Source organism: Eurypyga helias, unplaced genomic scaffold, assembly GCF_000690775.1.
Source record: "Eurypyga helias isolate BGI_N326 unplaced genomic scaffold, ASM69077v1 scaffold7423, whole genome shotgun sequence".
Classification (NCBI taxonomy): Eukaryota; Metazoa; Chordata; class Aves; order Eurypygiformes; family Eurypygidae; genus Eurypyga; species Eurypyga helias.
Window position 1 is genome coordinate 15,521 of NW_010240559.1, and position 25,098 is coordinate 40,618.

The 25,098-nt window shown below is 41.5% G+C and overlaps 1 protein-coding gene across 1 annotated transcript in view; it reads left to right on the plus strand.

The window, feature by feature from the left end:
- The window catches only part of LOC104507254 (MICOS complex subunit MIC19-like), a gene marked incomplete at both ends in the record, with an annotated part of 51,603 nt that overhangs the window by 13,594 nt on the left and 12,911 nt on the right, over positions 1 to 25,098 (plus strand). Inside the window, one exon of the mRNA XM_010148477.1 lies at positions 14,316 to 14,400. Within this exon, the coding sequence (XP_010146779.1) occupies positions 14,316 to 14,400 (85 nt within the window). The remainder of the gene's footprint in view (positions 1 to 14,315; positions 14,401 to 25,098) is intronic.

Below are 25,098 nucleotides of genomic sequence, written 5' to 3' on the forward strand. Positions count from 1 at the left end.
AACTACTGATGTATCCTGTAGTGCATGTTGCAACTTACTTTAAGACCATTAAGACTTCCATTGCACTCTTAGATATTTCCTCAAAAGGGTGTGATCAGGATGGCTGGGGGAAGTTCCTACAGGATGTGGATTTGCTGCAGAATGGGTACAAAGGTCTCTTAACAGCCAGCACCCTTGCCTTTTCCATCATTATTGTCTTTTCCTAGAGTAATTGAGAATTTGCCCCTCTGCATCCCATATCCTTCCCCTTCCACCCTATCAGTGCTTAGAACTGTCTGTATTCATCTTGCCGTCCTCCTCCTTACTGGATTTCTTCGCCAGTCACTTCCCTTCAGAAGGGCTGGTCTGCTTGGCCAGGAAGGGAATGGAACCTCTTGCTATGTCTGCCTGTGCATAACAGTGTCTGGAAAAAATTCAGGGTGCTGCTGTTGAGAAAGGACAGACAGTTTGATGATAGGGTTGTGCTTGGAGGAGATAATGATACGTGGAGACTCGCAGCGAGAGCTTCTGCAGCTGTACCTGATGCATACAGAATCACAGGATCGTTTAGGTTTGAAAAGACCTGTGAGATTATTGAGCCTATCTGTAGGAAGGCAGAGGCGGGGGAATCCTGGGGGCTTAGAGGATTCTGGAAAAGCCTATGGGTGAGCCTGGGGGGATTTGGGAGAGCCTGGATCAATAGGAAGTGGGGAGATGCTTTGGGGCAACGCGTGGAAATAGGCCAGTCTAGGTTTTAGAAGGCCCTGGAGCTAGGGGTTGTGCTGCTGTTCTGGGCACGCTTCCTGATGCTCGGCTCTCGCGTGCATTTGAAATTGAGCAGCTGAAGGGTACAGAAAGATGCTGTTCTTCGGGATCAGTAGTGAGGTAGGACAAACAAGCAGTTCCTCTGCTCTTTAGTAAAATTCAAATACAACTTTTTAAATTTGACGTGTCTTGTAGCTTTAAGTAGCACGGTAGTTACAAGTCAGTGATTGATGCTGGTATCAGAGTGTGTTGATACCAGTACAGGATGGTGATTTGAAACCACAGTTTTGCAGCATTTACTTTCTCTGTGACCCCTCAGGAGGCTGGGAGACCTGGAAATTACAGGACAGGTAGGCAGAACTCTCCTGTAGTACGTCGTGCTGCTGCTCAGTCAACACTAGTGTGCTTGTGGGCAGTGACTGTGTGCATAACGCTGGGCCAGCCCTAAAAGTCACCTTCTTTGTTCAAATACACCACGGCATGAGAGATGGTAGGGTTATTGTGCAGGTGAGAAGAAGAGAACCTAAATCCACAAGAAGCCAGGTTATCATTAGTGTAGTTGCTCATAGGAAGGAAAATATCGTTGGTTTTTAATTTCACAGAGCAGAGAGAGAATTTCCTCTGGCATTTGGAGCGGTGAGTATGCAGCTGGCTTTGGATATAACATAAGCAATAGTGATGGGGTTGAATGTCAGAAGGCTGATGAAGCATCATTTTCATGAAGTTATATCCTCCAGCAAATACCAGTCTTTGACTATCCTTCTGTATGTTTATTTGCCTTGCCTCTTTCTCCAGACTCTGTCATAGGGCATGAAAAGATAATTTCAGGTTACCAGGACGTGAGTGTGAATGGAAGTTTAGGTTAGAAAGTTAGGTAAATAGAAATACATGTTTCACAAACATTTATTTATGAAAAAGAGAGGGAGAAAAAAAGGAAGGATGGGGATTGTTCCGTATAAGTATGTGCAGTCATTTGCTCTGTATGTATAGAGTGCAGATATCATAAAATGACCTTATTCTTTATCTCATTACCTATGCGTGTTAACTCATCCCTTTCAGTCACTCATTAGAAGTCTTCACTTACCTTCTTTTGGTAGTAGGGCTCATTCCCTATCCTTTGAACCACATTTATGTTAAAGTAGGTCCCCCTGCTCCAGAAACAGTTGGCACATGGATGTTTGACAGTAAAATTCAATGCCTAAAGCTACCCTGAGCTTGTGCTCCCACTAATGGAAAGGTATGTGAGAAATTCTCAACCGAGAGCTTTCTGATTCAGAGTGATGAGCACCTTTGTGAATCCTTATTACTCTCCCAGGCGACTGTAATCCAGAGCTGTAGTTGGGTAAAATTGGCTTTTCAGTGCCACTGATAGTGTGCAATCACAGCTGGAGAATCCTCTTTGAAGGTGATGGTAGTAGATAAACTGAACATGACAATTTGCTATGTACGTAGCCTTGACAGTGCAGAGAGTCCAGTGGGGGAGTGCTGGCCTGTGCAATAGTATTTAGTAATTCCTTGCAATTAGTGATGACTTCTAAACGTAAAAGTAGAGGTGTTTTAGTTTGTAAACCTTTTTACCTAGCTCTTAGGTGTAGAAATAGGTGATTATTGCGCTGTCCCCTATAGTGGTAGGTGACATTTATTAAAATACATGTGACAAAAGAATTTAGAAATTATTTATTCCAAGAAAATAAAAGGGATACCAGTAAATTTCCCCATACTGTCAGATAAAATAGCTTTACAATAAGCTTATGAACCATAAGATCAGAAACTGGGCAAGTTAAATTTCTCTGAAAGAATACTGCATGCTTAATCCTATTGTAATCAGAATCATAAAGTCCTTCTCATCATGGTTTACAAGACAAATATATATATTATTTTATAATTTAAAATTACAGAATCCTGATGCTTTTTTCCATTGTAGTCAGCAAGAAAAGCATCACAGTGTATGTGTAGTAGGAATTACTAGTGCAGGCAGCTGAAATAATGAGTGTTGCATTCAATCCAAGGGTATTCTGCCAGTGAAAGCTCTATGATACTTATGTCTCATTATAATTATTTCTTAATTAAAATTAACAGGATCGCAAAATGACTTATGGCTACATAGCTGCTAAAATAATTTAGTTCATGTATATACACACATATTACGGGGGTGGGTGAGAAGGATGGCTTAAGAAGGTTGGGTTGAAATGATTCACAGCCTTGTAAGGGTATGAGAACGATTTTGAAAGTTCCAATAAAACTTCATGCGGTCGTGTGGCTGGCACACCAGGAATTCCTTGAGCAAATAAAAATTAGGTACATTTTTATGTTAACTGGCTTCTTTTACCACCAATAAAGTAAGTTGTTAACTCAATCCACTTATTATCTGTCATGTTTCAAGATATACTGCCCATATTTCATGTTTCTTTTCTTGCAGTGCTTCCTCCTATCTGTCACCTGCTATCTCTAACAAGTCCTCTGAGACAGGGTGTTTCTTCTGTCTGAAGTGTGCGTGTGTTTTGTATGGAAATCTAAGTTTCTGGAAGAAAATTCCTCATGGATTTATGAAGATTTACTGTACTGCATTGACATTTCTGTAACTTCTTTTTTTAATAATCATGAAGTCTGACGGAACAATCACAGAAATAGATAATTTTGAATTTATGGTGAGAACCTCTGTTCTGCCCCCTTGATTGTTGTGACTCTGGGACTGCTCTCCCTGCCCTGCCTTCAGGGCTGACAGTCTGAGCTTAGCCTGAATGGCGCAGAGGTTGACGTGTTTTATGGGCGACACAAAAACCCAGACTGAGTATTGTGTAAGATTTGGTGGTGGAAGAGCTCCACATTGTTAAGCCATCGGCAGCTGGAAGGGCTGGTCGTGCAGGCTCCTTGGTTCAGCAAACCTTTGCTCATGCCCTTGCACCTTGACTCCTGCTGCTTTATTCTCCCATGCTCCGTTTCTTGTTAGCGTATTTGTTAAAAGATCTAATCCTAAGTTTAGCCTCGGGATTTTGTATTTTTTAATTTTCTCTCTTTCTGTAGATTGTATACACCCATTTCTGTTTACTTGAGTTTTTTGTTAGCTGGTGAGAACATAACCTTGGATATGCTAGGGAGTAGTGGAAATTCTTTGCTTTTCTTGTTTAAGTGTGAATCTTAGAAATGAGTTATTCATGTTAAATACAGCTGTTACACACAGGCAGATAGAACCCAATTCAAAGATTCGCAGGGGAAAACCTTGCAATCCTGCTCTCCCTTGTTTTTTCCAGCCTCCCTCATCAGTTTGTTGTTGGCATTTACTGCTGAAGTTACAACATTAATGGGATACTGAAAAGAGGATGATCCAAACATAATATGAACTAACTTTGCTTTATTATTTCTAGATCATGCATCATGTAGTTTCTAATTTAATTTAGTGTAAATTGTTTGATATCCACATTTACATTGTAGAATAGATAATGTAATATATGCAAGAGCGCCTTCGGAAACTAAAATATTAAATATTTTTAAATTATGCATACTTAACTGCATTGTTTTCATATTTAAGTATCCTATGAGCTTGTTTAAGTATTGCTGCACATTACCAATATTTAACACTTAATACAGATTTCTGTCCTTGGAGGTGCATGTTATGTTTGTACCGGTTCCGTGATTGTAGGAAGTGCCTGTAATTCTGAACTTAAATGGAAAAGTTGCTGTGTGTGTTGGTAGTTAAATTTGTATGAGTCTGAAAATGGCCTTTATTCCTAAGAATGCTATTCTTAAAAAGTAATAATTAAATGAAAACAAACCCAAGTTTGAATGTTGGCCATGCCCTGATCCATTGCTCATAATAAATAAATTTGGGCAGTCTGTAATAAGGTTGCTCATGAAAGCGACTGTTCTGGCACACAGAGGTACTGGTTTCTGATAGGTCACTTGTACATACACCAGTAAACTTCCTGAGGGTCTCTAAGAGATTCCTTTGTTGTTAAGGGAGTCAGGGAGAAAAATGGATGCTTTGGTCTTCAAAGCAAATTACTTATTTCAGGGTTTTTTTTATTTAGTGCTGGTGGAAGGAAGGGATGGCTCATTATTTTTTCCATTGAGCGTAAGGCTAATTTGGAGTGTTTATAGTGTTAAAGATGAGATACAACAATGTTTGAAAACCACTATATATTTTAAATGTTGTATGCCAAGAATACTGTTATACTAAACATTACACTTCCTTGTTTCCTCTTATATGCTGTTACCACCAAATCCAGAATTTTTCAAAAATAATAATTAAAGAAGGAAGAGTATATTTCACAGAATGGTTTGGGTTGGAAGGGACCTTAAAGACCATCTAGTTCCAACCCCCTGCCATGGGCAGGGACACCTTCCACTAGCCCAGGTTGCTCCAAGCCTCATCCAGCCTGGCCTTGAAGACATCCAGGGATGGGGCATCCACAGCTTCTCTGGGCAACCTGTCCCAGTGCCTCCCCACCCTCTCTGGGAAGAATTCTTTCCTGATGTCCCATCTCAATCTCCCTCTTTCAGTTTAAACCTGTTACCCCTTGTCCTGTCACTCCCTGCCCTTGGGAAAAGCCCTCCTCCAGCTTTCTTGTAGCCCCCCCAGGCACTGCAAGGGGCTCTGAGGTCTCCCCGGAGCTTCCCTTCTCCAGGCTGAACCCCCCAACTCTCCCAGCCTTTCTTCATAGGAAATGGTGTCACTGACTTATCACCTAATTTAAGCACATGAAATATGTTTTCTATGGCTTTAACTGACATTAAAGACATGGTTTGATTTCAAAACTAGAAGTCTATTTTCTTTAGTGTACAATGAATTTTTTTATGACTTTCTTAGAAATTATGGTTTTATGAATCCAAGATAAGAGTTCCTTGAAAGTGTTACTGATATCCAAAGCACACTAAAGTATGTAATTCTACCAGTGAATTTTATGCTCGTGTTACCTGACTGACAGCTCTGATGAGCTGAAACTTCTGCGTATGCACAGCCAGCACGCCGTATGGGCAGGCGCAGATGGGCTGTCTCGCATTGATTTACCAGTGCACTTCAACCTGGACCTCAAGTCACCTGTTTCAGGGTGAGACAAACTTTGCTTCCATGGTTAGCTGATTGAGACAACTTTGAGAATGTCAGAACAGGTAACAATTTCTTCTTGTTTTTTAATTGAGTAAGAAGCCAAGTGTGTTCTTTTCCTGGTCTAGTGGAAATTACTGTATGCTACTCGAGCGCCTGTCACTTCTACAGTTGGCTACTCTTTCTAAATTAAGAGTAATGGATTTGACATTTTGCCTTTTCTCTGGTGTTTAACTTAAATGCCTACTGTTGATATTGATGTGTTTTGTGTGATGTATGGAATTTAGATATGGACCAAACTGGAGTGTTTATTAAGTAGAAGGAATAAATTGAGGGTATTTGCATATTATAATATTTGCATATTATGCATCTTAAATTGGAACGTGGGTAGGAAACGTGGAAGACCCATATTATGTTTATAAACCCATAGCTTGATGCTGTGAAGGTAACCAGGTTGCTGACGCTTTCCGATTTACTGTTTATGACTGCGAGTGCGCAGTTCTGAATTTTCCTTGTGACATCTTCATTAACTTTAATGCCTACAAAGCTGCTGTTGCCCTGCCAGCTACTGAGACAGGTGATGGATTTGAAGACAGCCCTAAGGAATGTTGTCCCATTCGAGCCGGTTAATGTTCATACTTAATGGCCACAGGGACAGAACTGCCTTGTTGGATCAGATCGATGGTTTGAATGCCCTGATGCTCTGTTGTCAATACCAGAGGCTACAGAGGTGAAGGCAAGAAGTTCTGTAGGAAGTAATTGTGAAATAGTTCTTTTCCAGCTAAAAAAGTGGTATTCCTGCTTCTGGCTATGGTTAGTACATAGCTTGAGGCAGTGTTCTCCACCTCCACTTTATACATTGTGTAGCCTGTTGATGTTCTTTAGCCTTTACTCTCCTCCTGCCTCCTGCCCTTGATTTTACTTGGCATTTGGCTTCAGGAAAAAAGAGTTGACAGTGTATTGTCCACTGTGCATTTCAAATATTACAAAAATAAAAATCTTTTAAATGCTGCCCTATCAGCTTTGTTTTGAGTTTGTTCAACAACGTGTTGTGGAAGAATGAATAGAAGCCCAGAACTGTTTATTTTATGTTGTTATATTCTACACTATGTCTCTTCTCTGTGAGACATTTTGGGTTTTCTTTCCATTATTTCCGTGTGCTTTCCCAAAGGAAAATGGTTGTGTGGTAGTGCCTTCCATTAACTTCTGAACCTATTAACCTGTTTCCGGCAAATCTAACTAAGGTGGAGCTGAAAGACTCCAGGCCCTGGTAGTTCTGTAGGTTTGGATAAATCAAGGCCTAGGTAGAAAAAAGAGAGTAGGACAAATGTCTTTATGGAGGGAAAGTCTTCAGCTGCCTAGGCTGTTTTGCCAAGAGCTTCCCGCTCTCTGCACAGGCAATGGGTGGCAGATTAACTCCTGTTCTGCAAAAGCAATTACAGCCTGTGTCGCCACACAAGGACACAGGGGAGAGAGATGGAGGTCGGAGGCTGGAGAAGTGCTCAAGGAAGGCACTGTCCCAGGGACAAGAGAGATCGGCTTGAGCTAATGTGAGGGGGCAGAGAGATGCACAGTGTGGATCTGAGAAAACAGTCTATCTTAGTGCTTCGATGGAAAAAACAAAACAAACAAACAAAACCTCCCCTCCTTCAGAAAAAAAAAAAAAACAGAAACAAAAAGAATCCAACAACCAAACACCACACCCCACCCCGCCCATTCTCACTTCTGTGCATTTTTCAAAGACACTTTCTAATGGTTCCCCTTTGCCTTAAAAGAAATAAAATGTTAACGGGAGCGGTTGGACAACTTTTCAAAGTGTTAGGCGCATAAATAAGTGTTATTATTGTGTTAGGCGCATAAATTTCAGTGGAACTGAAATAGATCTCACCAGAGTGTATGCATGGCTTTAACTGTCCTGGGGAAAGACTGATAAAACACTGTGCTCTAGGAAGTGTGGATCTGGTAACTGAGGTCCTGCACAGGAGTTGGAGTGGTCTCAAGCACAAATGCACGCTGGATGGAGAATGGGCGGAGGGCAGCCCTGAGGACAAGGACCTGGGGCTGTTGGTTGATTAGCAGCTCAGCATGAACCGACCTTAAAGATCATCCAGTTCCACCCCCCCTGCCATGGGCAGGGACACCTTCCATAGCCCAGGTTGCTCCAAGCCTCATCCAGTCTGGCCTTGGACACTCCCAGGGATGGGGCATCCACAGCTTCTCTGGGCAACCTGTCCCAATGCCTCACCACCCTCTCCAGGAAGAATTCCTTCCTGATATCTAATCTAAACCTCTTCACTTTCAATTTAAACCTGTTACCCCTTGTCCTGTCACTACAGGCCCTTGTAAAAAGTCCTCCCCGCAGCTTCCTTGTAGCCCCTTCAGGTACTGGAAGGCTTCTATAAGGTCTCCATTGAAACATCTTGCCCAGAGGGGCTGTGCTGTTTCCATCCTTGGAGGTGTTTTTTGTAAAAGCAGGTTTCTATCTGTTGGAGGAAGCGGGTCATATGGCCTGGAGAACATCTGTATGATGATGTACTGCTCTTTGAGAAGTTGCTCTCGAAACGACATCCTGTTCACTGGATTTTTTTTTTTATTTTAAATTAGCAAAGCTGAATGCAAAGGAAAGGTACAACTGGTTTACTTTCCTTTTTTTAAATAAATTCATTTTCTGAGTATTACTTAGCTAAGTATTTTCTAAAAGGTGTTTGATTGTATCAAACCTGAGTATGTCTTCATTAATAACTTAATGCACCTGCCCTTTCAAGAGGATTTAGTTGAGGTGCCTGATAATAAATGCAGTTTCCATTAATGATTTTTTTGAAAATGCAAGAGCAATGGGCAGATTCCCAGCTCTGCAGGCTGGAGGCTGTTTAATTTGTCCATATTGTATTCCTGGTTTCTCATGCTCACCATTTTGAGGCCGCAGGTTTCTGCTTTACCTAATGTGTGTTGTTTTGCAGCTTTGGATGCTGCTTTCTTGTTGTAAGCTTAGTGTCATGCAGAATGTTTTTTCTGTGAAGTACGACTTGAGAGCAAGAAGAAGAAGGTATGGACTTAGACCTTGTGACTAGCAAGGGCAGAGGAGTTGGAGAAAAATACTGTGAGAATAGATGAATTGCACATACCCTTGTGCACCAACCTGTAGTCGGTGTAGGGGAGAAAATTGCTGTTTGCTTCTGAAGGGTTGCCATCATGGGAAGCTCTTGGCTTTGCTCCTATACTGCTCCTGGATGGCTTTTGAAGTTCGGAGATGAAGCGCATGTTGTTTGAATCCGCTGTAACTGATGGTCTGTGTGTAAGCTCTTCAGTACCCGTAGCTCCTCTGTCTTCATCCGCTGTCCCTGCAATTATTTAAAACCTTTTGCACCCTGGTAAACATATCAGGTGTATGTTTTGTATTCTTCTGGTTCTGAAGCACAGTACTAAAGGTGAAGCAAATGGCTTTGCATACTCTTTATTTTTTAACAGCATTTAGGTTAGTTTTTACCTGGACTACAGAGAACAGTATCTGTTGCTACGACTGTCTCCCAAAACCATTTTCATAGTTGTTTGTGGCATTTATAAGAAGTGGCAGAATAAGCCTCCTTAGGGTTTGCAAAAGGTTGTGCGATAGGTAGGAATCTTGGAGTGTCTTCCTTGTCTAGAAAACTGACTGAAGTGCTGAAACTTGGCCACGCAGAGAATGCTCTTACACGTCCCTAACTGCCAGCCGGCTCTCTGTTTTTTTCAAAATAAAGTTCTGTCCTGGTGAGAGGTACTGTCACCCTCTGTCACACCCTTCCACTCCACACATCTGTCTGAGGGCATCAAGTCAGCTGGAATGATTTGGTAAAAAACCGGACTAACTGTGCTCTAACTTCCATTCTGGAAGTTGCCTCTCTCCTGTTGCTGGGTATGGTACAGATCTCATCTTTGGCTGTTCTGTCCTCTGTTTTCTGTGCTCTTAAAGCTTTGTTTTAAGTGTGGATGAAGTGGAGTTTACTTTGTGTGTGTGTGTGTGTATGGGGAAGAGAAGTTTAACTTGAACCAAATACATATATTGTGTCTGAAAATGGCTTAAATAAGAATAGGCTCATTTATCCATACTTTCTTTAGAGTTAACATCTGTGCACGAAGGGGAGGAGATACATCATGCATTTGCACTGTAAAATTAGCCACAAATGACCCATGCCTTTCAAACTTTTTCAAAAGAGGAGGTGGACAAATAAGAAATACCAGGTTACTGCATCCCGGAGGCCATCAAAATGGCAAAATGTCCTTGTCCGTTGACAGTCACTGCTCGGTCTGTGAAGATCCAGGCAAGAGCTTTGTGGTTTTTATCATACAGTGGTTTTCTGTGTCTGTGGTGACGTTACACGGAGCAGTTTGGTCACTCTTCAGCCTTGTGCAACCTGCTGCTAGATCTGAGCGTGGTAATGAGCCCATTGGCAATGCCACTGGATGTGTGCTCCATTTCCATTATCCTGAAGAGAATACTGCTTATCAGACACCTATCAGCATCCGCCCTTCACATGCTAAGAGGGCAGAGAGGAGTTATTTCTGGCTATAGCACTATGGCTTTTTGCGTAGGGTTCCCATTACTGACCATCTGTCTGAATTGTCTTGTGATGGGAGCTGTGCATTAACACATTCAGACTTGGGAAGTGGTGGAGCTGCATTCATTTTACTCCCTTGTAGGAGCATAAGAAAGCACTGGGATGCAAGAGTGACCTGCCTAAATGTACTTGCCTGAAAATCTTCCAAATTGGTCTGCTCAGGGATGCACTTACTATGTAGTTGACACTGATTTCAGTATCCTGAAGAACTTAAAATACGAAAGGAGGTGGTGATGGGAATGGCTACATAATTTTGGGGAAGTGCTGTATATTTATTGACCCCAGGTCATGCTTATTTTAGCAGTCTTGCACCCACCAGGTTCTAATACTCTCCAGTAGTTTAATGCCGAGCTGTCTGGTTTTAATGCCCCGTAGGCTGAGCACAGGTTGCCATCTGGGAGAAATGTTATTGCTTTTATCTAAAGTAGTTCACTTTTTCTTCTGATTCTCTTTCTAATAAATTACCTTTATGTCTTTTTAAATGCTTCTTCCCCTAGAACAAATCCCTCCTACTTGTACAACTGCAATTTTTTACTGAAACATCATAAAGCTCCCATTTGGGAGCCACCCAATTATATCTTACAATAATTCTATTGAATGATCTATAGCTCCACTTTTATTCCTTATTAGTATTTGGCTGATCGATGGGTAACCTAATTGATTGTTAAGGTCAAATGTCTTTATTGGCTGATGCCTGAATCTTTTCTCATTACAACTTAAAAAACAAGTTCTATGGTCAGTTAGAGTTCTTGTACTCATTTTTGCTCAGCAGAACAATAAAACTTCATGGTGTAGGTGCTGGTGAATGAAATACGTATGCAGCGTTTTGTGTATCTTCACGTCCAGTATTAAATGGATGTAGAGGTATCTGGGTTGAGCAGAACTGCAGTAAGAAACCCTTGATCATGGAGAAGAGAAGGCTCCGGGGAGACCTTATAGCAGCTTCCAGTGCCCGAAGGGGGCTACAAGGAAACTGGAAGGGGCACTTTTGACAAGGGCCTGTAGTGACAGGACGAGGGGTAACAGGTTTAGATTGAAAACAGGTGGATATAGATTGGATATAAGGAAGGAATTCTTCCTGGAGAGGGTGGGGAGCCACTGGGACAGGTTGCCCAGAGAAACTGTGGATGCCCCATCCCTGGAATTGTTCAAGGCCAGGCTGGATGAGGCTTGGAGGAACCTGGTCTAGTGGAAGGTGTCCCTGCCCATGGCTAGGTGGGCTTTAAGGTCCCTTCCAATCCACATCATTCTGTGATTCTATGGGGTTTTAAGTTTTTCTGTCAATAAGGTAGCTGTAATGTGAAATCAATTATTTGCTTTTATGACAGCTTAATCATTTCTATGTGTACAATTGCAGCACCTTAACTGCTGTCATTTTGGCTTGTGATGCTTACTGAGGTGTGGGCAAGATTAATGTGTGGTGCAGTACAGAAACAGAATCCTTGTAGTTGCCTTACGTTTTGCTAAACTTCCTTTCTGGTGTTGCAGTTCACTGTGACTAGTTGATCTATGTTTAGAAAGGTACAGGTATGCTGTAACAACTTGGTATCTTAACGAAGCGTAGCCTCACAGAGCCTCAGGGTAGAAAATACTGGAGCAGTGTCAAGAGTCAGTAGAGAGTCCCAATGGAATGGGGGTGTGCTTTTTCACCTGAGGTTTGAGATAGTAATCTGTTACAAGCTTCACATTTACCTCTGATTTTTCATGTATGTTAATATATTTTTAGGCTGGCATCTCACTTGTCATTCACTAGTGTCCTTCTGCCTTTCCCCATTGCAACTGTTTCTGTCATCTAAGCATTTGCTGCATCTGGCAGGATGGATATTGATTCATTCTGCTTTACTTAAGATGCTTGTAACTGCATTACTTGGCCAAGACTCCCATATAGTTGATGAAGCTGCTTAATTCATTCATAAAATTCCCTATTTTAAAAGTCTACTTTAGGATGAGCAGAATTGCACACTGGACTCTATTTGCTATAATGAGACCGTGGGCTAATGATGCTGGATGGTATTTGTGGATAAAGCTAACTCCCGGTGATGAGGTCACTGAGATCCAAGGCTATTTGTCACTGACTTTTTTTGTCTGTGTGTGTCTCTATTTTTTTTAAATCTGATTCCTGCCAAGTGTAAAAAAACCAAAACAAAAGCAAAACCACCCACCCAATACCTGGTTCCACAAAGGGGGCACTAGAATTGGAGGCTGTTCCAGTTTTGTTTCCTAATCCCTAGGTACTCTCTAAGGCACATTTTCTTTAGCTTTGTGTCTTCTGTCACCTGAAAATGTAGTTCTCTGGTTTTTAGCTCCCTAAGCAATTGGTTTTCTTACTGCTTCTGAGGGCAGATGAGCAGGGCTGTATCACCTTCTTGAATTTAACATCTATATTATGCTCAAATGATAGGCATATCAGAGTGAGATTATATGTCTTTTAGCTCTGGGTTCCACAGAGTGGAATCTGAGCCAGATGCTTCATATATATGAGTTAGTTATCTGCATGCCTGTACTGGAACAAGAGTGTTGTACAGTTACCGAAGTACAGCTAGTGTAGGTATACCTTTACTCCGGACAAGCAGGTCAAGATTAAGGTTTATGTTGGAATAACCCTGGATATAATGGTCTGATTTTTAATCTCTTTTTTTAGAGTTGTACTTTATAGTAGTTTCCTTTTCCTTCTCTAGGAAAAAGCACTCTTACTGACTGCCATAAATCAACATTTTATAAAAAGTTAACAGCTGTCCTACTGAAATCAGTATAACTTCTGGTTACCAAGCTATTAGATTTTCCCAAATGGAAAATGTAATTTTCCATGGGAAATGTACATTTTTCCCAAATGGAAAGTGTGGCTTTTTCGTACTAGGTGACTGGGTATCTTAATTTTTTTTTTTCTTTCTTAAGTCCTGCTCTGTATGTGTCAAGCTGTATGAAGATAGAGATAATGCAAACAAAACTATCTCCAAAGTTTTCTTTTTCGATGAAACAACCTAGTGTGATTTCTCCTGGAAGCCCATCGAAATGTTTTATTGCCACAACTTGTATTAAAGGAAACAGCAAACTACTCCTGATTGCCTTGGGTCAGATTGTTCACAAATAGGCAGTCGCATATAGCTGGGAAGATAGTTAATACTGAGCCGTATCGGTGCAGTAGCTTGCATGAGCCCTTGAATATCAAAGAGTTGGGAATGGGCCTGTTTTGTGTTCAAAACATTATTGAAGGGAGTTTGGTAGTCTTATAGCTGTCTTTTAAGCTTGTAAGATTAATGGCTCTCATACTTTTCTACTTCTTTGTGGAAAAGTTTATTCATAGGCTTGAAGAAAGTGTCTCCCTGCTTTTTAGTTCATAACCAGGCTTGCAAATAATTCATCTGATTTAACCTCAATGAAGAAAATATTATTTTCACATCTGCTTGTTTAAACAAAATAGGGAGAAGTTGAGGCAAAATCTTTCTAATGGTAAAATCTATAGAAGAATTGATATTTAGGATGTTGTAAATGCTTTGTTGGGTGAACTATGCATCTGAAAATGCTTGATTCATTATGGGGGAGGAGGTTACCCTTGGTCCCATATGAATAAACCCCAGCGTTTTATGACTTTACTATTTAGGTGTCAGTCCCATTTCCCCCTGCTTTCCCCTCCTCATTTTACTTTATAAAGGCATATTCCTTTAGAAAAATGCATTTATCATATACTGTATGTGTTTTAATTTTCAAAAGATTCCACTAATTGCAAAGTTGTTTAATAAGACTAATTTTTAAAGGCGCTCTAGTGTTCTGTGCTAAAATTTGAAACATGGTTAACCCACAAGAAAACACTCCAACTGCTTTATAGAAAAAAGAAAACAAATCAACTAGAGCACTGCATTGTGCAGTTGGCTCTGTAATTAGGAATATGTTGTGTTCTGTTAACATTTAATTTTGTTTTCCTTTAATTGTAGTTAATGATGAAGAACTAAAGAAAAGAATAGCTGAAGAACTGGCATTAGAACGAGCCAGGAGAGACTCTGAAGCTCAAAAGAGAAGGTTGGTTTGTTAATAACTATTTAAAACAAACATGTACTTAATGCTTTTATTACTGTAATTTATCTACTTACTATGAACAGTTGAATTTAGTGCCCCAAGGCAAAATGGTAGGTAAGACCTTTAGGTGACAGAGCAGATTTTTATATTAAGTACATGGTAGAACAACAACAAATTAACTGCTATTTCCTTGTAAGAGCTGATATAAAATGTTGATCTAAATTCCCTTCGACCTCATAAGCTTGACTTTTTCTTGCAGTCTTTTGAGCTCAATCTGTCTTGATTTCTCATGGGTCCAAACGCTCACTTTGTGGTGCAGAGATAGAAATAGCTTGAGAGCATTGCAGAGGTGGGTTACTTGTAACCCCTCTGTTTGATCAGAAGGTAAATTTTAACAGCAGTAGAAATGGTAATTCTTGCTATTTCTGTCAGTTGTAAATATTTCTGTGAGCTGTAGTATGTTCAGAATTGCTTTCATAGTTGGTACAGCGCAGTGCTTTGAAGATACAAAGTAGTGTATTAAAACAGTTTACTTGTAGAAAACCCTTTTGATATCCTTTGTGGGTATTGAAACATGACTGTCTCACGCACCTCCTCGCAGAGGCACTGGTGACTCTGAAAGACTGGGTAGAGTTGTATGGAATGCAGCGGCGGATTTTGGATGCAGCAATAGAAAAATACGCTCTGCAATGTTTACTGTGGTCCTGTGGGATTATTAACAATTTAGAAAATTCCTGTTGGTATTTGAAATCGAGTTTGGCTGTATGGTGAACTTGGTGGACTTGTGTGTTAATTTGTACTTTCAGTGATTTTTTTCCTAAATAGATAATATGACACACTGAATATAAATAATAATCTACGCGTTGTCCTGCAATCTGAAAATGGGAAGAAAGGCTCATTATGATGGATTAAAAAAATTAGAATGTAATTGGTACTACTTAAACTGTCTGCATATATATCAGTTGTTTCCTGCACATTATTATATTGTTATTTAATTGAGTTAGGTTGATGGAGTATATAATTAGATAGGACTATATAAATGTTCCAGGGGAAGAAAAAGGCTTTTTTTTTTGACTCAGCACTAAAGGAAATCAATATATTATGGTGAAATCTCTCCTGTTTTGAACTGGGGTTTGACAGGGAAACTTGTGTTACGTTTGAGCTTAATGTTGACTGCTCAGGAGTTCAGCTAAACGTGATTACAGTATGGAAATGTTTGGTTTGTAACTTCAGTATTTTGTCATTGGACACTTTTTCGTGATTTTCATTAAGTATTTCATCATTCGGTTTCCATGGGTTGTGCATTGATCTGTAAAAGGTAGGGAGCAGATTGGCTTGTCCTATACCTGATTGTATATTTTCTAGGGAATAATGCTGGAAGCCTTCCCTTTATTTGACTAAGAATTAGTGAGGAAGATATTACATATTAAAAGGATCCTTATTATCTTTTTGTTGTCTTAAAATTAGGTTGAAGGGTCTGTGCTTTTGAAATGGGAACTATAAAAATAAAATGACAAATATCAAGTCTTGTTAGCAGCTTTAATCCTTTTCCAGTTTAATTTTTTTAGTAATAAGCGCAGATTTCTTATTATGCTTTCTACACATTATAAAAATATATTTCAACTGGATTGTAGAAGCTCTTTTCATGTTGGGTGAAACAACTTTAAAAGATGCAGATGCTTACTTAGCTATTACTTGAGGTCTTTCTGGGCTGAATTGTGTTTTAGAAACACTCAAGGAGCACCGTAGCAAATATGGACCTGTTCTCCAGATGATATTATTTCGAGAACAAAGTGAATTCTGTGCTGTTGATTGCTTTAAGAATAGATATGTGTTGCTCAGATTCAGCAATCCTACCCCTCCTGTTTTATTCTAGTTCAGAAAGCAATCTCCCCACAATGCAGGGGCATGAGAAACGTTTGTGCAATGTTCTTTTTCAGTTCAGGCTCCATACTTTCAGGCCAAAAAAACCCCACAATGTAGTCTTCTGTAGAACCGCCTGTGCCAGTCTTCTGGACATTCATGCAATCACAGCGTCGGTGTAATTGGTTGGTATAATTACTGGACTTCAATTTTGAAGTACCTACTTAAGAGCTAGAAGCACATTGTTCAGATAAAGTATTTTGTCTTGCCTCTCTGTCCAGTTCTGAGCGTTCTATAAACATGGAAAGATTACTCTGGGCTGTAGTTATTTGTAATAAACATGTAAGCACACTGGTGTGGTGTTGGAAAACAGAACTAACCCTGACTTCCTAGCTACACTGTGCTTAAAACTTAGAATAGTGTAAGGCAGGTTTTGTAACTTGGATGGAGGGATGCCGTCTACAAAGGCACAGGTGCTGTTGAAAGCCAGGTGGACTGAAGTGCGATGGTGTCTTTAGTCTCCTGTGAGTAGAAACGTGCTCTCACTGGCTGTCTTGGCTCCCATGCCAGGCCCTTTGATAGGGAAATGAGTATAATCTTACCCCAGGGGGGTTGGAACTAGATGATCTTTGAGGTCCCTTCCAACCCTAACCATTCTATGATTCTATAAGATTTGCAACTTTTATCTAGGAAAAACAAGCCAAAGTGCTGGACTTGTAAATGGAAGAGATATGGTGGGGGTATAAGCCTGTCATTAGTGAATTTAACTGGTGTTGTAATTTAACTTCTGATCTACAGTCTGATCTCTTGATTCAAGTGAACAATTTAATTCAAAAGCCCACTACTTTTCCTGTTTGACCATCTTTTATGGCACATGCTGGGGGTATGTGACATGACATTAAAGATCTTATTTCTGCATTCATTTAATGAGATTTCATATCATAGATGGTCTATTTTGCACGTGTACATTTTCATTGCATTCTCAAAAGCACTGTGTTTTTTCCAATCTATAAGTGAAACACCATTTGAACAGTAATAACTGAAACTTGCAACTGTTTGTTGTGCCTGATTCCAACTGTCTAATAGCTAATTTCAGTGCTGTTTCTGTATGCAGTGTATGACCACGTTTTGATCTGATTGCGAGATGTATTTTACTCATTTCAGACTGTGAAGAAAACTTTAAAATTAACTTGCTATATGATTTATTTATTCACACGTGGATACGCAGTACAGATGGACTACTCTTACCATATAAAGTTAAGAGCAGTGCTTATTTCTGGGATTAGAGCTCAAGACCGACTCTTCAAATTGTACTTTAATGCTGGCAGTGCACTAATAATACATAAATTCCATAGCTTTCGTTTGAGGTGACTTGGAACAGTTATGTATGAAGTCGTGATTGAGACACAGCCTTAGAACATGTGTCCAAAATGGTATGCTCACTGGTCTTTCATATTCTTCTGGAGCAGAACATCTGGACTGCAATCACGTGGCAAGTAGAGGACAGCCAGGGGATCAGGCCCAGTCAATATGGGTTTATGAAAGGCAGGTCCTGCCTGATGAACACTTATCTTCTGTGACAAGGTGACCTGCTTAGTGGGCAAGGGAAGGGCTGTGGGTGTTGACTACCTGGACTTTGGTACAGGCTTCGACACCGTTTCCCACAGCATTCCCCTGGAGAAACTGGCTGCTCATGGCTCAGACAGGCACACTCTTCACTGAGTAAAAAAGTGACTGGATGGCCAGGCCCAAAGATCTGTGAGGAATGGAGTTAAATCCAGTCAGCACCTGGTCACCAGTGGAGTTGGTTGCCCAGGGCTCAGTGCTGGGGCCAGTTGTGTTTAGTGTCTTTGTCCATGACCTGGGCGAGGGGGCTGAGTACACCCCTGATCAGTTTGGGGGTGACACCAAGGTGGCCGGGAGTGCTGATTTCCCTGACTGCGAGTGTGTACCGTAGTAGTTCAGCAAGCCATGCACATTTCACTGCTTTTAGCATCTTTGAAAGACTTTCTGAATATGATTTTTGTTACGTCTCTGGTATGTATGTCCCTTCAAACCTACTGAAGGAGCAGGCTTTTGCGCCATGTGAAATAGGTGCCAAAACCGCTGTTTCACAACTCTCTAAGAAAAGACTCTAAAAAACAAGGGAATGGGCACAAGAACTTCGGTTTCAGGGTAGTGACAGGTAATAAATGATAACTGTTGATGTAGTTTCTCTCTCTTAACTTCATTTCCAGTGTCATAATGGAAGGGCTCGTGGATTTCATGAAAGTAGTTATTTGCCATGACATGAAATGATACAGAATATGAAACTTCTTGAATCCTTCCCCTCAGGAGGAAGTGTTTTGACTATCTACTCACCTCGGACAACTTTGATAACTTTTGTCTTGAAAGCTACATGGAAAAATGCCTTTCCTAAGTAATACAGATGATAGATTTTCCAACATGCCCTGGTAATGATTTGCTGGAGTCTGTTCTACTTGGCTAGCTGGGCTCCATATGGTGTGGCATTTTATCTGTCATTAGCTGGATAACTTATTGCAACCTCTGTATTTCTAAACATCATCATCTGTTTAAAGAAAATCTTTCTAAGCTCTAAATCAGCTTTTAAAAATATGTACACACTGGTGCATGAAGGTGGCTCTCAGTGGTAGGTTATTAGATTGCAGCCTTTAGGTTTTTATGTGGCTTTTTTTGTTGTTGTACTCAGGGTAGGGTCCCTATATAACCATAATTCACTTTACGGTTTAATTGATATTCTGATGAGTCTGAGTGCTTCCCCCCAACGTTGTTTTGTCATGTCTCAGCAGTACATTGCATATATGACAAGCTCTTAGGAAACTTCTTGGAGTAGGCAGTTTTTGCAGAAGAGAACAACAAATTCACCAACAAAAGAGTGAAGTGAAAGAATAATGAAGCACAATATTAGAGAAGAACCCTTTGGGAAACTACACACCAAACGTTATATTAAAATCAATACTGGGGCTTGACCTTTTTGTGCTACTCTGTATTTTAAAGCTTATTATTGATTTCTGCTTTAATTACATGTTTATCCTGGTTTACTGGCAAAGGTCTGGAGAACATTAAAAAAAAATCATTGTCATAGAATGGTTGTTTGGGTTAGAAGGGACCTTAAAGCCCATCTAGTTCCAACCCCCTGCCATGGGCAGGGACACCTTCCATAGCCCAGGTTGCTCCAAGCCTCATCCAGCCTGGGCTTGAACACTCCCAGGGATGGGGCATCCGCAGCTTCTCTGGGCAACGTGTTCCAGTGCCTCACCACCCTTTCCGGGAAGAATTTCTTCCTGATGTTCAATCTCCTCTTTTTGTTTAAATCCATTACCCTTTGTCCTGTCACTCCCTGCCTTTGTAAAAAGGCCCCCCCTCCAGCTTTCTTGTAGCCCCCCTTCAAGTACTGGAAGGGGGTCTAAGGTCTCCCCAGAGCCTTCTCTTCTCCAGACTGAACAAGCCCAACTCTCTCAGCCTGTCCCCAGAACAGAGGGACTCCAGCCTTCGGACCATCTCCAGGGCCTCCTCTGGACTCGCTCCAACAGCTCCATGTCCCAGAGCTGGATGCAAAACTGCAGGGGAGATCTCCCCAGAGTGGAGCAGAGGGGCAGAATCCCCTCCCTCGATTTGCTGGCCACGCTGCTCTGGATCCAGCGCAGGATCTGGTTGACTTTCTGGGCAGCCACCGCACACACCCAGCTCATGCTGAGCTTCTGGTCAACCAACAGCCCCACATCCTTGTCCTCAAGGCCACCCTCTACCCACTCTCAGTCAAGAAAATTATTTATTTACAATACTTATTCTATATTTTACTAATGTGAATTTATGAAAAGCTTTTTAATGTGTCTTCCGTTCATATGGGTGGTGCACTGAATAGGTGAGAACTTGTTTGAAGTAGATTTATTTTTTCCTAAATGTTTCTATTCTCCCAGGTAATTAGCTATGTCAGATTTTGAGGCTGGCTTTTTCTTGCAGTCCTTTTCTGATGGGGGACAAAAATCTACTTTGTTTGAATATAGTTGTAATGTAGTGTTCTGGCACTGAGACTTCTTGATAGCGTTTAGTTTGAAGTGTGATAACAGTCAGGAAAATTCTGTCTTCCCCACTTCTGACAGTAGGATTGAAAGCTGGAAATACTTCCACAAAGCAGTAAAAGTGTTTATTTTGACCTATGATAGGTGAAGAATAAGGGCATCATAGCTTCTGGCATGAGCGACCATACTGTTTTTAAGAGACAGCTAAAGATCTTAGAAGGACTTGGGGGTACTGGGAGAGGAAAAGCTGAACATGAGCCGGCAGTGTGTGCTGGCAGCCCAGAAGGCCAACCGTATCCTGGGCTGTATCCAGAGAAGTGTGGCCAGCAGGTCGAGGGAGGGGATTCTGCCCCTGTACTCTGCTCTGGTGAGACCCCACCTGGAGTGCTGCGTCCAGCTGTGGAGCCCTCAATATCAGAAGGATATTGACCACTTGGAGCGAGTCCAGAGGAGGCCCCAGAGATGCTCCGAGGGCTGGAGCCCCTCTGCCATGGGGACAGGCTGAGAGAGTTGGGCTTGTTCCGCCTGGAGAAGAGAAGGCTCCGGGGAGACCTTATTGCCCCTTCCAGTACCTGAAGGGGCTACAAGGAAGCTGGGGGGGGGTTTTTACAAGGGCCTGTAGTGACAGGACAAGGGGTAACGGGTACAAATTGAAAACAGGGAGGTTTAGATTAGATATCAGGAAGAAATTCTTCCTGGAGAGGGTGGGGAGGCACTGGGAAAGGTTCCCAGAGAAGCTGTGGATGCCCCATCCCTGGAAGTGTCCAAGGCCAGGCTGGATGAGGCTTGGAGCAACCTGGTCTATGGAAGGTGTCCCTGCCCATGGCAGGGAGTTGGAACTAGGTGGTCTTTAAGGCCCCTTCCAACCCAAACCATTCTGTGATTCTGTATTGCCCAGTTGATAATCACATTTAGGATTGCAACATGCACCAAAGCTTGCCTCGTCTGTTTTTCCTTTCTCTAACAAGGTTTTTATGCAGAGAGATTGAAACACTGTTTAAAAATATAATTGAAACTGGTTTATTGGGAAGTTTCTCCATTACCATTCTCGTTCTTGGGGATGTGTTCATAGGGAAGTTACTCAGGTGTGAAAAGGTAAAGTAAACATGGCAGTACTGACAGCAGAACTTTATGTAGCCTATGGACAACTATTCCCTCTTTTCATACGGCTTTATACAGTTTGACTTGTCTTACACAAATGCTGGGAAGCTTAACCTTTTTCTAGTGTGACATTCAGTATATCAGAAAAAAATGGTTATTGATTTGAGAGAGCAAAACTTGGATGTTTTATAGTGATAAACAGGACTTTGGAAGATGCCATAAATTGCATATGAACTGGAAAAAGAGGCTGATGTGACATCTGGTAAGGACCTTCTGTCTCTGAATGTGACAAGACTTTACTTCTGTATCTGAAGATGTTCAGTTGGTAGAGAGAGGGCTTAAAGTAGGGAGTGGGTAAGATGGCAGAGTGGGCTCTTCTGGAGTGTAAAATCAGATAATGCTGGGCAGTGGTGAGGGCTGTTCATTTGCCTAAAGTAAATATTCACGTTTGGTGTGTATAACTGATTTTATAAAAGTAACAGAAAAGCAAAACCTATTTCCTTTGAGTGTTTAAAGGTCCACTTCAGCCTTGGGACTGGGAAACATGCCTGTAGAGAGCGGCAAGTTTTGGCATCACCTCCTTAAGGTTGACTTTGTCCTATTCCCCCTTTCGTAGTCATGCCACCTGAAACGTTTCTTTCCTCTTCTCACAGCCGAAGTTTCCCTTGTCTGATCTCATACCCAGCAAAAGCCTCAGAAGTGAATTTATTCTCCAGCAGCTATAACATGACTGATGTCTGGAGGATTATGCGATCATACTGCTCTGTCACGGGGAAAGAGGGAATGAGGAGGGTCAGGCTGGGTCATGACTGCCTTTGCAGGCGAGGGGAAGAGTTTCGGGTTCGAGCAGAGATTTTCCTATAAAACAAGTACTGTGATTAGGTGAGCTGGTGTAGCTGATGCCTCTTCGGACAGCCACTTCTTGAAAAGAACTTCTGTTACGGAAGCATAAGTCACCTGCTGAATGGCATTGCAGTGTACCTTTTGCTTTTTAAAACCATAGAAGTTTAGTGCCCAATCTTACCTACAGAATGCCAAGGAGGCACAAACGTATTTGCAGCTATATGCTGCTTGGGAGGTTGAGAGTTTGGAAATACCTTACGAGCTTTTACTTTCCCTATTGTTCTCTGGGAGGAAAAACAGTATTTGGCAATGGTAAAGTTACTCTCCAAGATTTGTGTTACAGGTCTGCCTGTCCATTAATACCATTATGTCTAGTTCTCAGTACACATGGAGATGAGTCGTAGAGACAGGAAGTGGAAATTGGAGAAAGCAGGGCTATATTTCACTCCTACCTTTATAACCCCAATTTTTGAGGGATTATTTTTCACTTTGATTTTAAAACTTGGCATCTCAACTGACAACTTGTATACCAACCTCCATCTTGATAAGTTTATTTCTAAGAGGGATGGGAAAATGACTTGAAGCCAGTGAGTTTATTTGGAGAGAGCATCAACAAATATAATACCGCTTCATAGTTTTAGATTCAAGTAGGGAGGAGAGCAACTATTCCCCCCAGCCATTTTAAATAAACCTTTGCTTTCAAGCCACTGAGCGCTTTCATTTTGAGAAGCAGAAAATGAGTAGACATAGCAGAGAAACACTTAAATTCTTTTATTATTATTATTTTTAACTGTCACTTCATTTTAACAGATAATTAACGTTGTCGTAATTTCATGACTGCCTTTGCAGATCCCAAGAGGACTGATATGAAGTTTGAAAGTAATTTCAAGTGGAGCTATGTGGCTATCAGGGAAAATTCTTAGCTAAATACATATACAAATTATGTAAAACAGTTTTACTATTCTGACTTACGTTCTCTTTATGCCTCTGGCATAAAGGTAGAAACGTGTTCATCTATTCTGTCTTTATATAATACTGATTTATATGCACATATTTTAAAAACACTGTCTTTATGAAGTATAATTACAAAACCCCCTCAAACAACCTTCCTACCCTCCTCTCAACATCCCTCCACAAAAAAAACCCAACCCCAAGCATCTTAATAAAAGACAACTCAACCATCTCCTGTAGGCTGTGAGAAGCCATCAGACTGACGAGAGCCTGTGTCCGCGTGTAGTAGGTATTAACAAGCTGTCCGTGGAAGTATTGTTGATAAATTGGAGAGCTATATGTAATTATGACTTTTGAAATTAGTGTCTTTGATCTTTTCATCAAGGACTGGCACACAAAATAGCATGGCCATTAGCAAAGATTTTTCAATTGACAGATGTTACGCCGAGACTGAAACGCAGCTGGAAGGAGGAAATAACTGACTGGGTTTGAGTGAATGTTGTTATTGGACTCATTATGGCCGATTTGAGAAGTATAGCACGGGGGGTAGTGGAGAGAGTGGAAAGAAATGGTGCACTGGGGCAAGGTAGAAGGTATTTTGTATTAAATTCTGTGTTTTCTTGGGCTGGATAACAGACTTTAGAGAAAGAGTAAAGCAGAGCAGTTGGAATCTTGCCTTCCTTGTTCCTATTTGTTTCCAATTATATTCATCTGCAAGTTGCAGAGATGCTGCTAGCTCTCATCAGAGGACACAAGGACCTTCCTAACCCACATCCTGAGTGTGCAACTCGGCCTCTCTCTTTTCCTGTTCCTCCTTCTCATTTATCCCTTTATTTTAACTTCACTCCGAGCTGTTGGAATTTCCCTGACTTCCATGTGATACCCTTGCTGGGATGATTTCCATGGTGCTGGCAAGTGCCTGGGAACGCTTTGCTTATGCAGAAAGGGTGGAAGCCGGTCACTACGTCTGGAGTGCATGAGGTTAGATTTGAGGGCGCTCTTCTGCAGTCTGCTGGTGCAGAGGGCACGTTGTGTTACTCAGAAATATTTCTTTGGACAGGGATTGCAAGCATTATGTGTACCTTGGATCTCTTCTGGCGTCCTGTCTGCACAATAATCATGAGAGCACGTGATTATGTGTAGTGAGTTTGTCAAGGAATTTTGGTTGTGCATGTTGTGGTCTATAAAGTGGATAGCAATTTGGATCCACATAGTCACATTTGAATGGTTTTAGATTAAGTGCTCACAAAATAATTGGAAATCTAGGTTTGATGACCTGCATGTTCCTTTTTAGACTTTATATTCCCACATTTTAAAGCTTCAGCATTTTTTGGTTTGCCTTGCTTTTTTTTTGAATCACAGAATAATTTAGGTTGAAAAACACTATTAAGATCATCAGGTCCACCTGTTAACCAAAGGCTGCCAAGTCCAACAGCCTCATTTACACATCTTTTAAACCACCACAACCTCCCTGGACAGCTCGTTCCAATGCCCGAACCTAAACCTCCCGTGGTGCAATTTGAGGCCATTTCCTCTTGTCCCATCCCTTGTCCCTTGGGAGAAGAGACCAACTCCCTCCTCTCTGCACTCTCAAGGGGTTGTAGGGAGCAGTAAGGTCCTCTGAGCCTCCTCTTCTCCTGGCTGAACACCCCCAGCTCTGTTCCCTTGTCTGGACACTCTCCAGCCCCTCAGTGTCTTTCTTGCAGTGAGGGGCCCAAACTCTCCCCACAGTTTGAGGTGGGGCCTCCCCAGTGCCCAGCACAGGGGGACGATCCCTGCCCTGCTCCTGCTGGCCACACTGTCCCTGATGCAGGCCAGGATGCAGTTGGCTCCTTGGCCACCTGGGCACACACCAGCTGCTGTTGACTGATACACCCAGGTCCTTTCCTGCCAGGCAGCT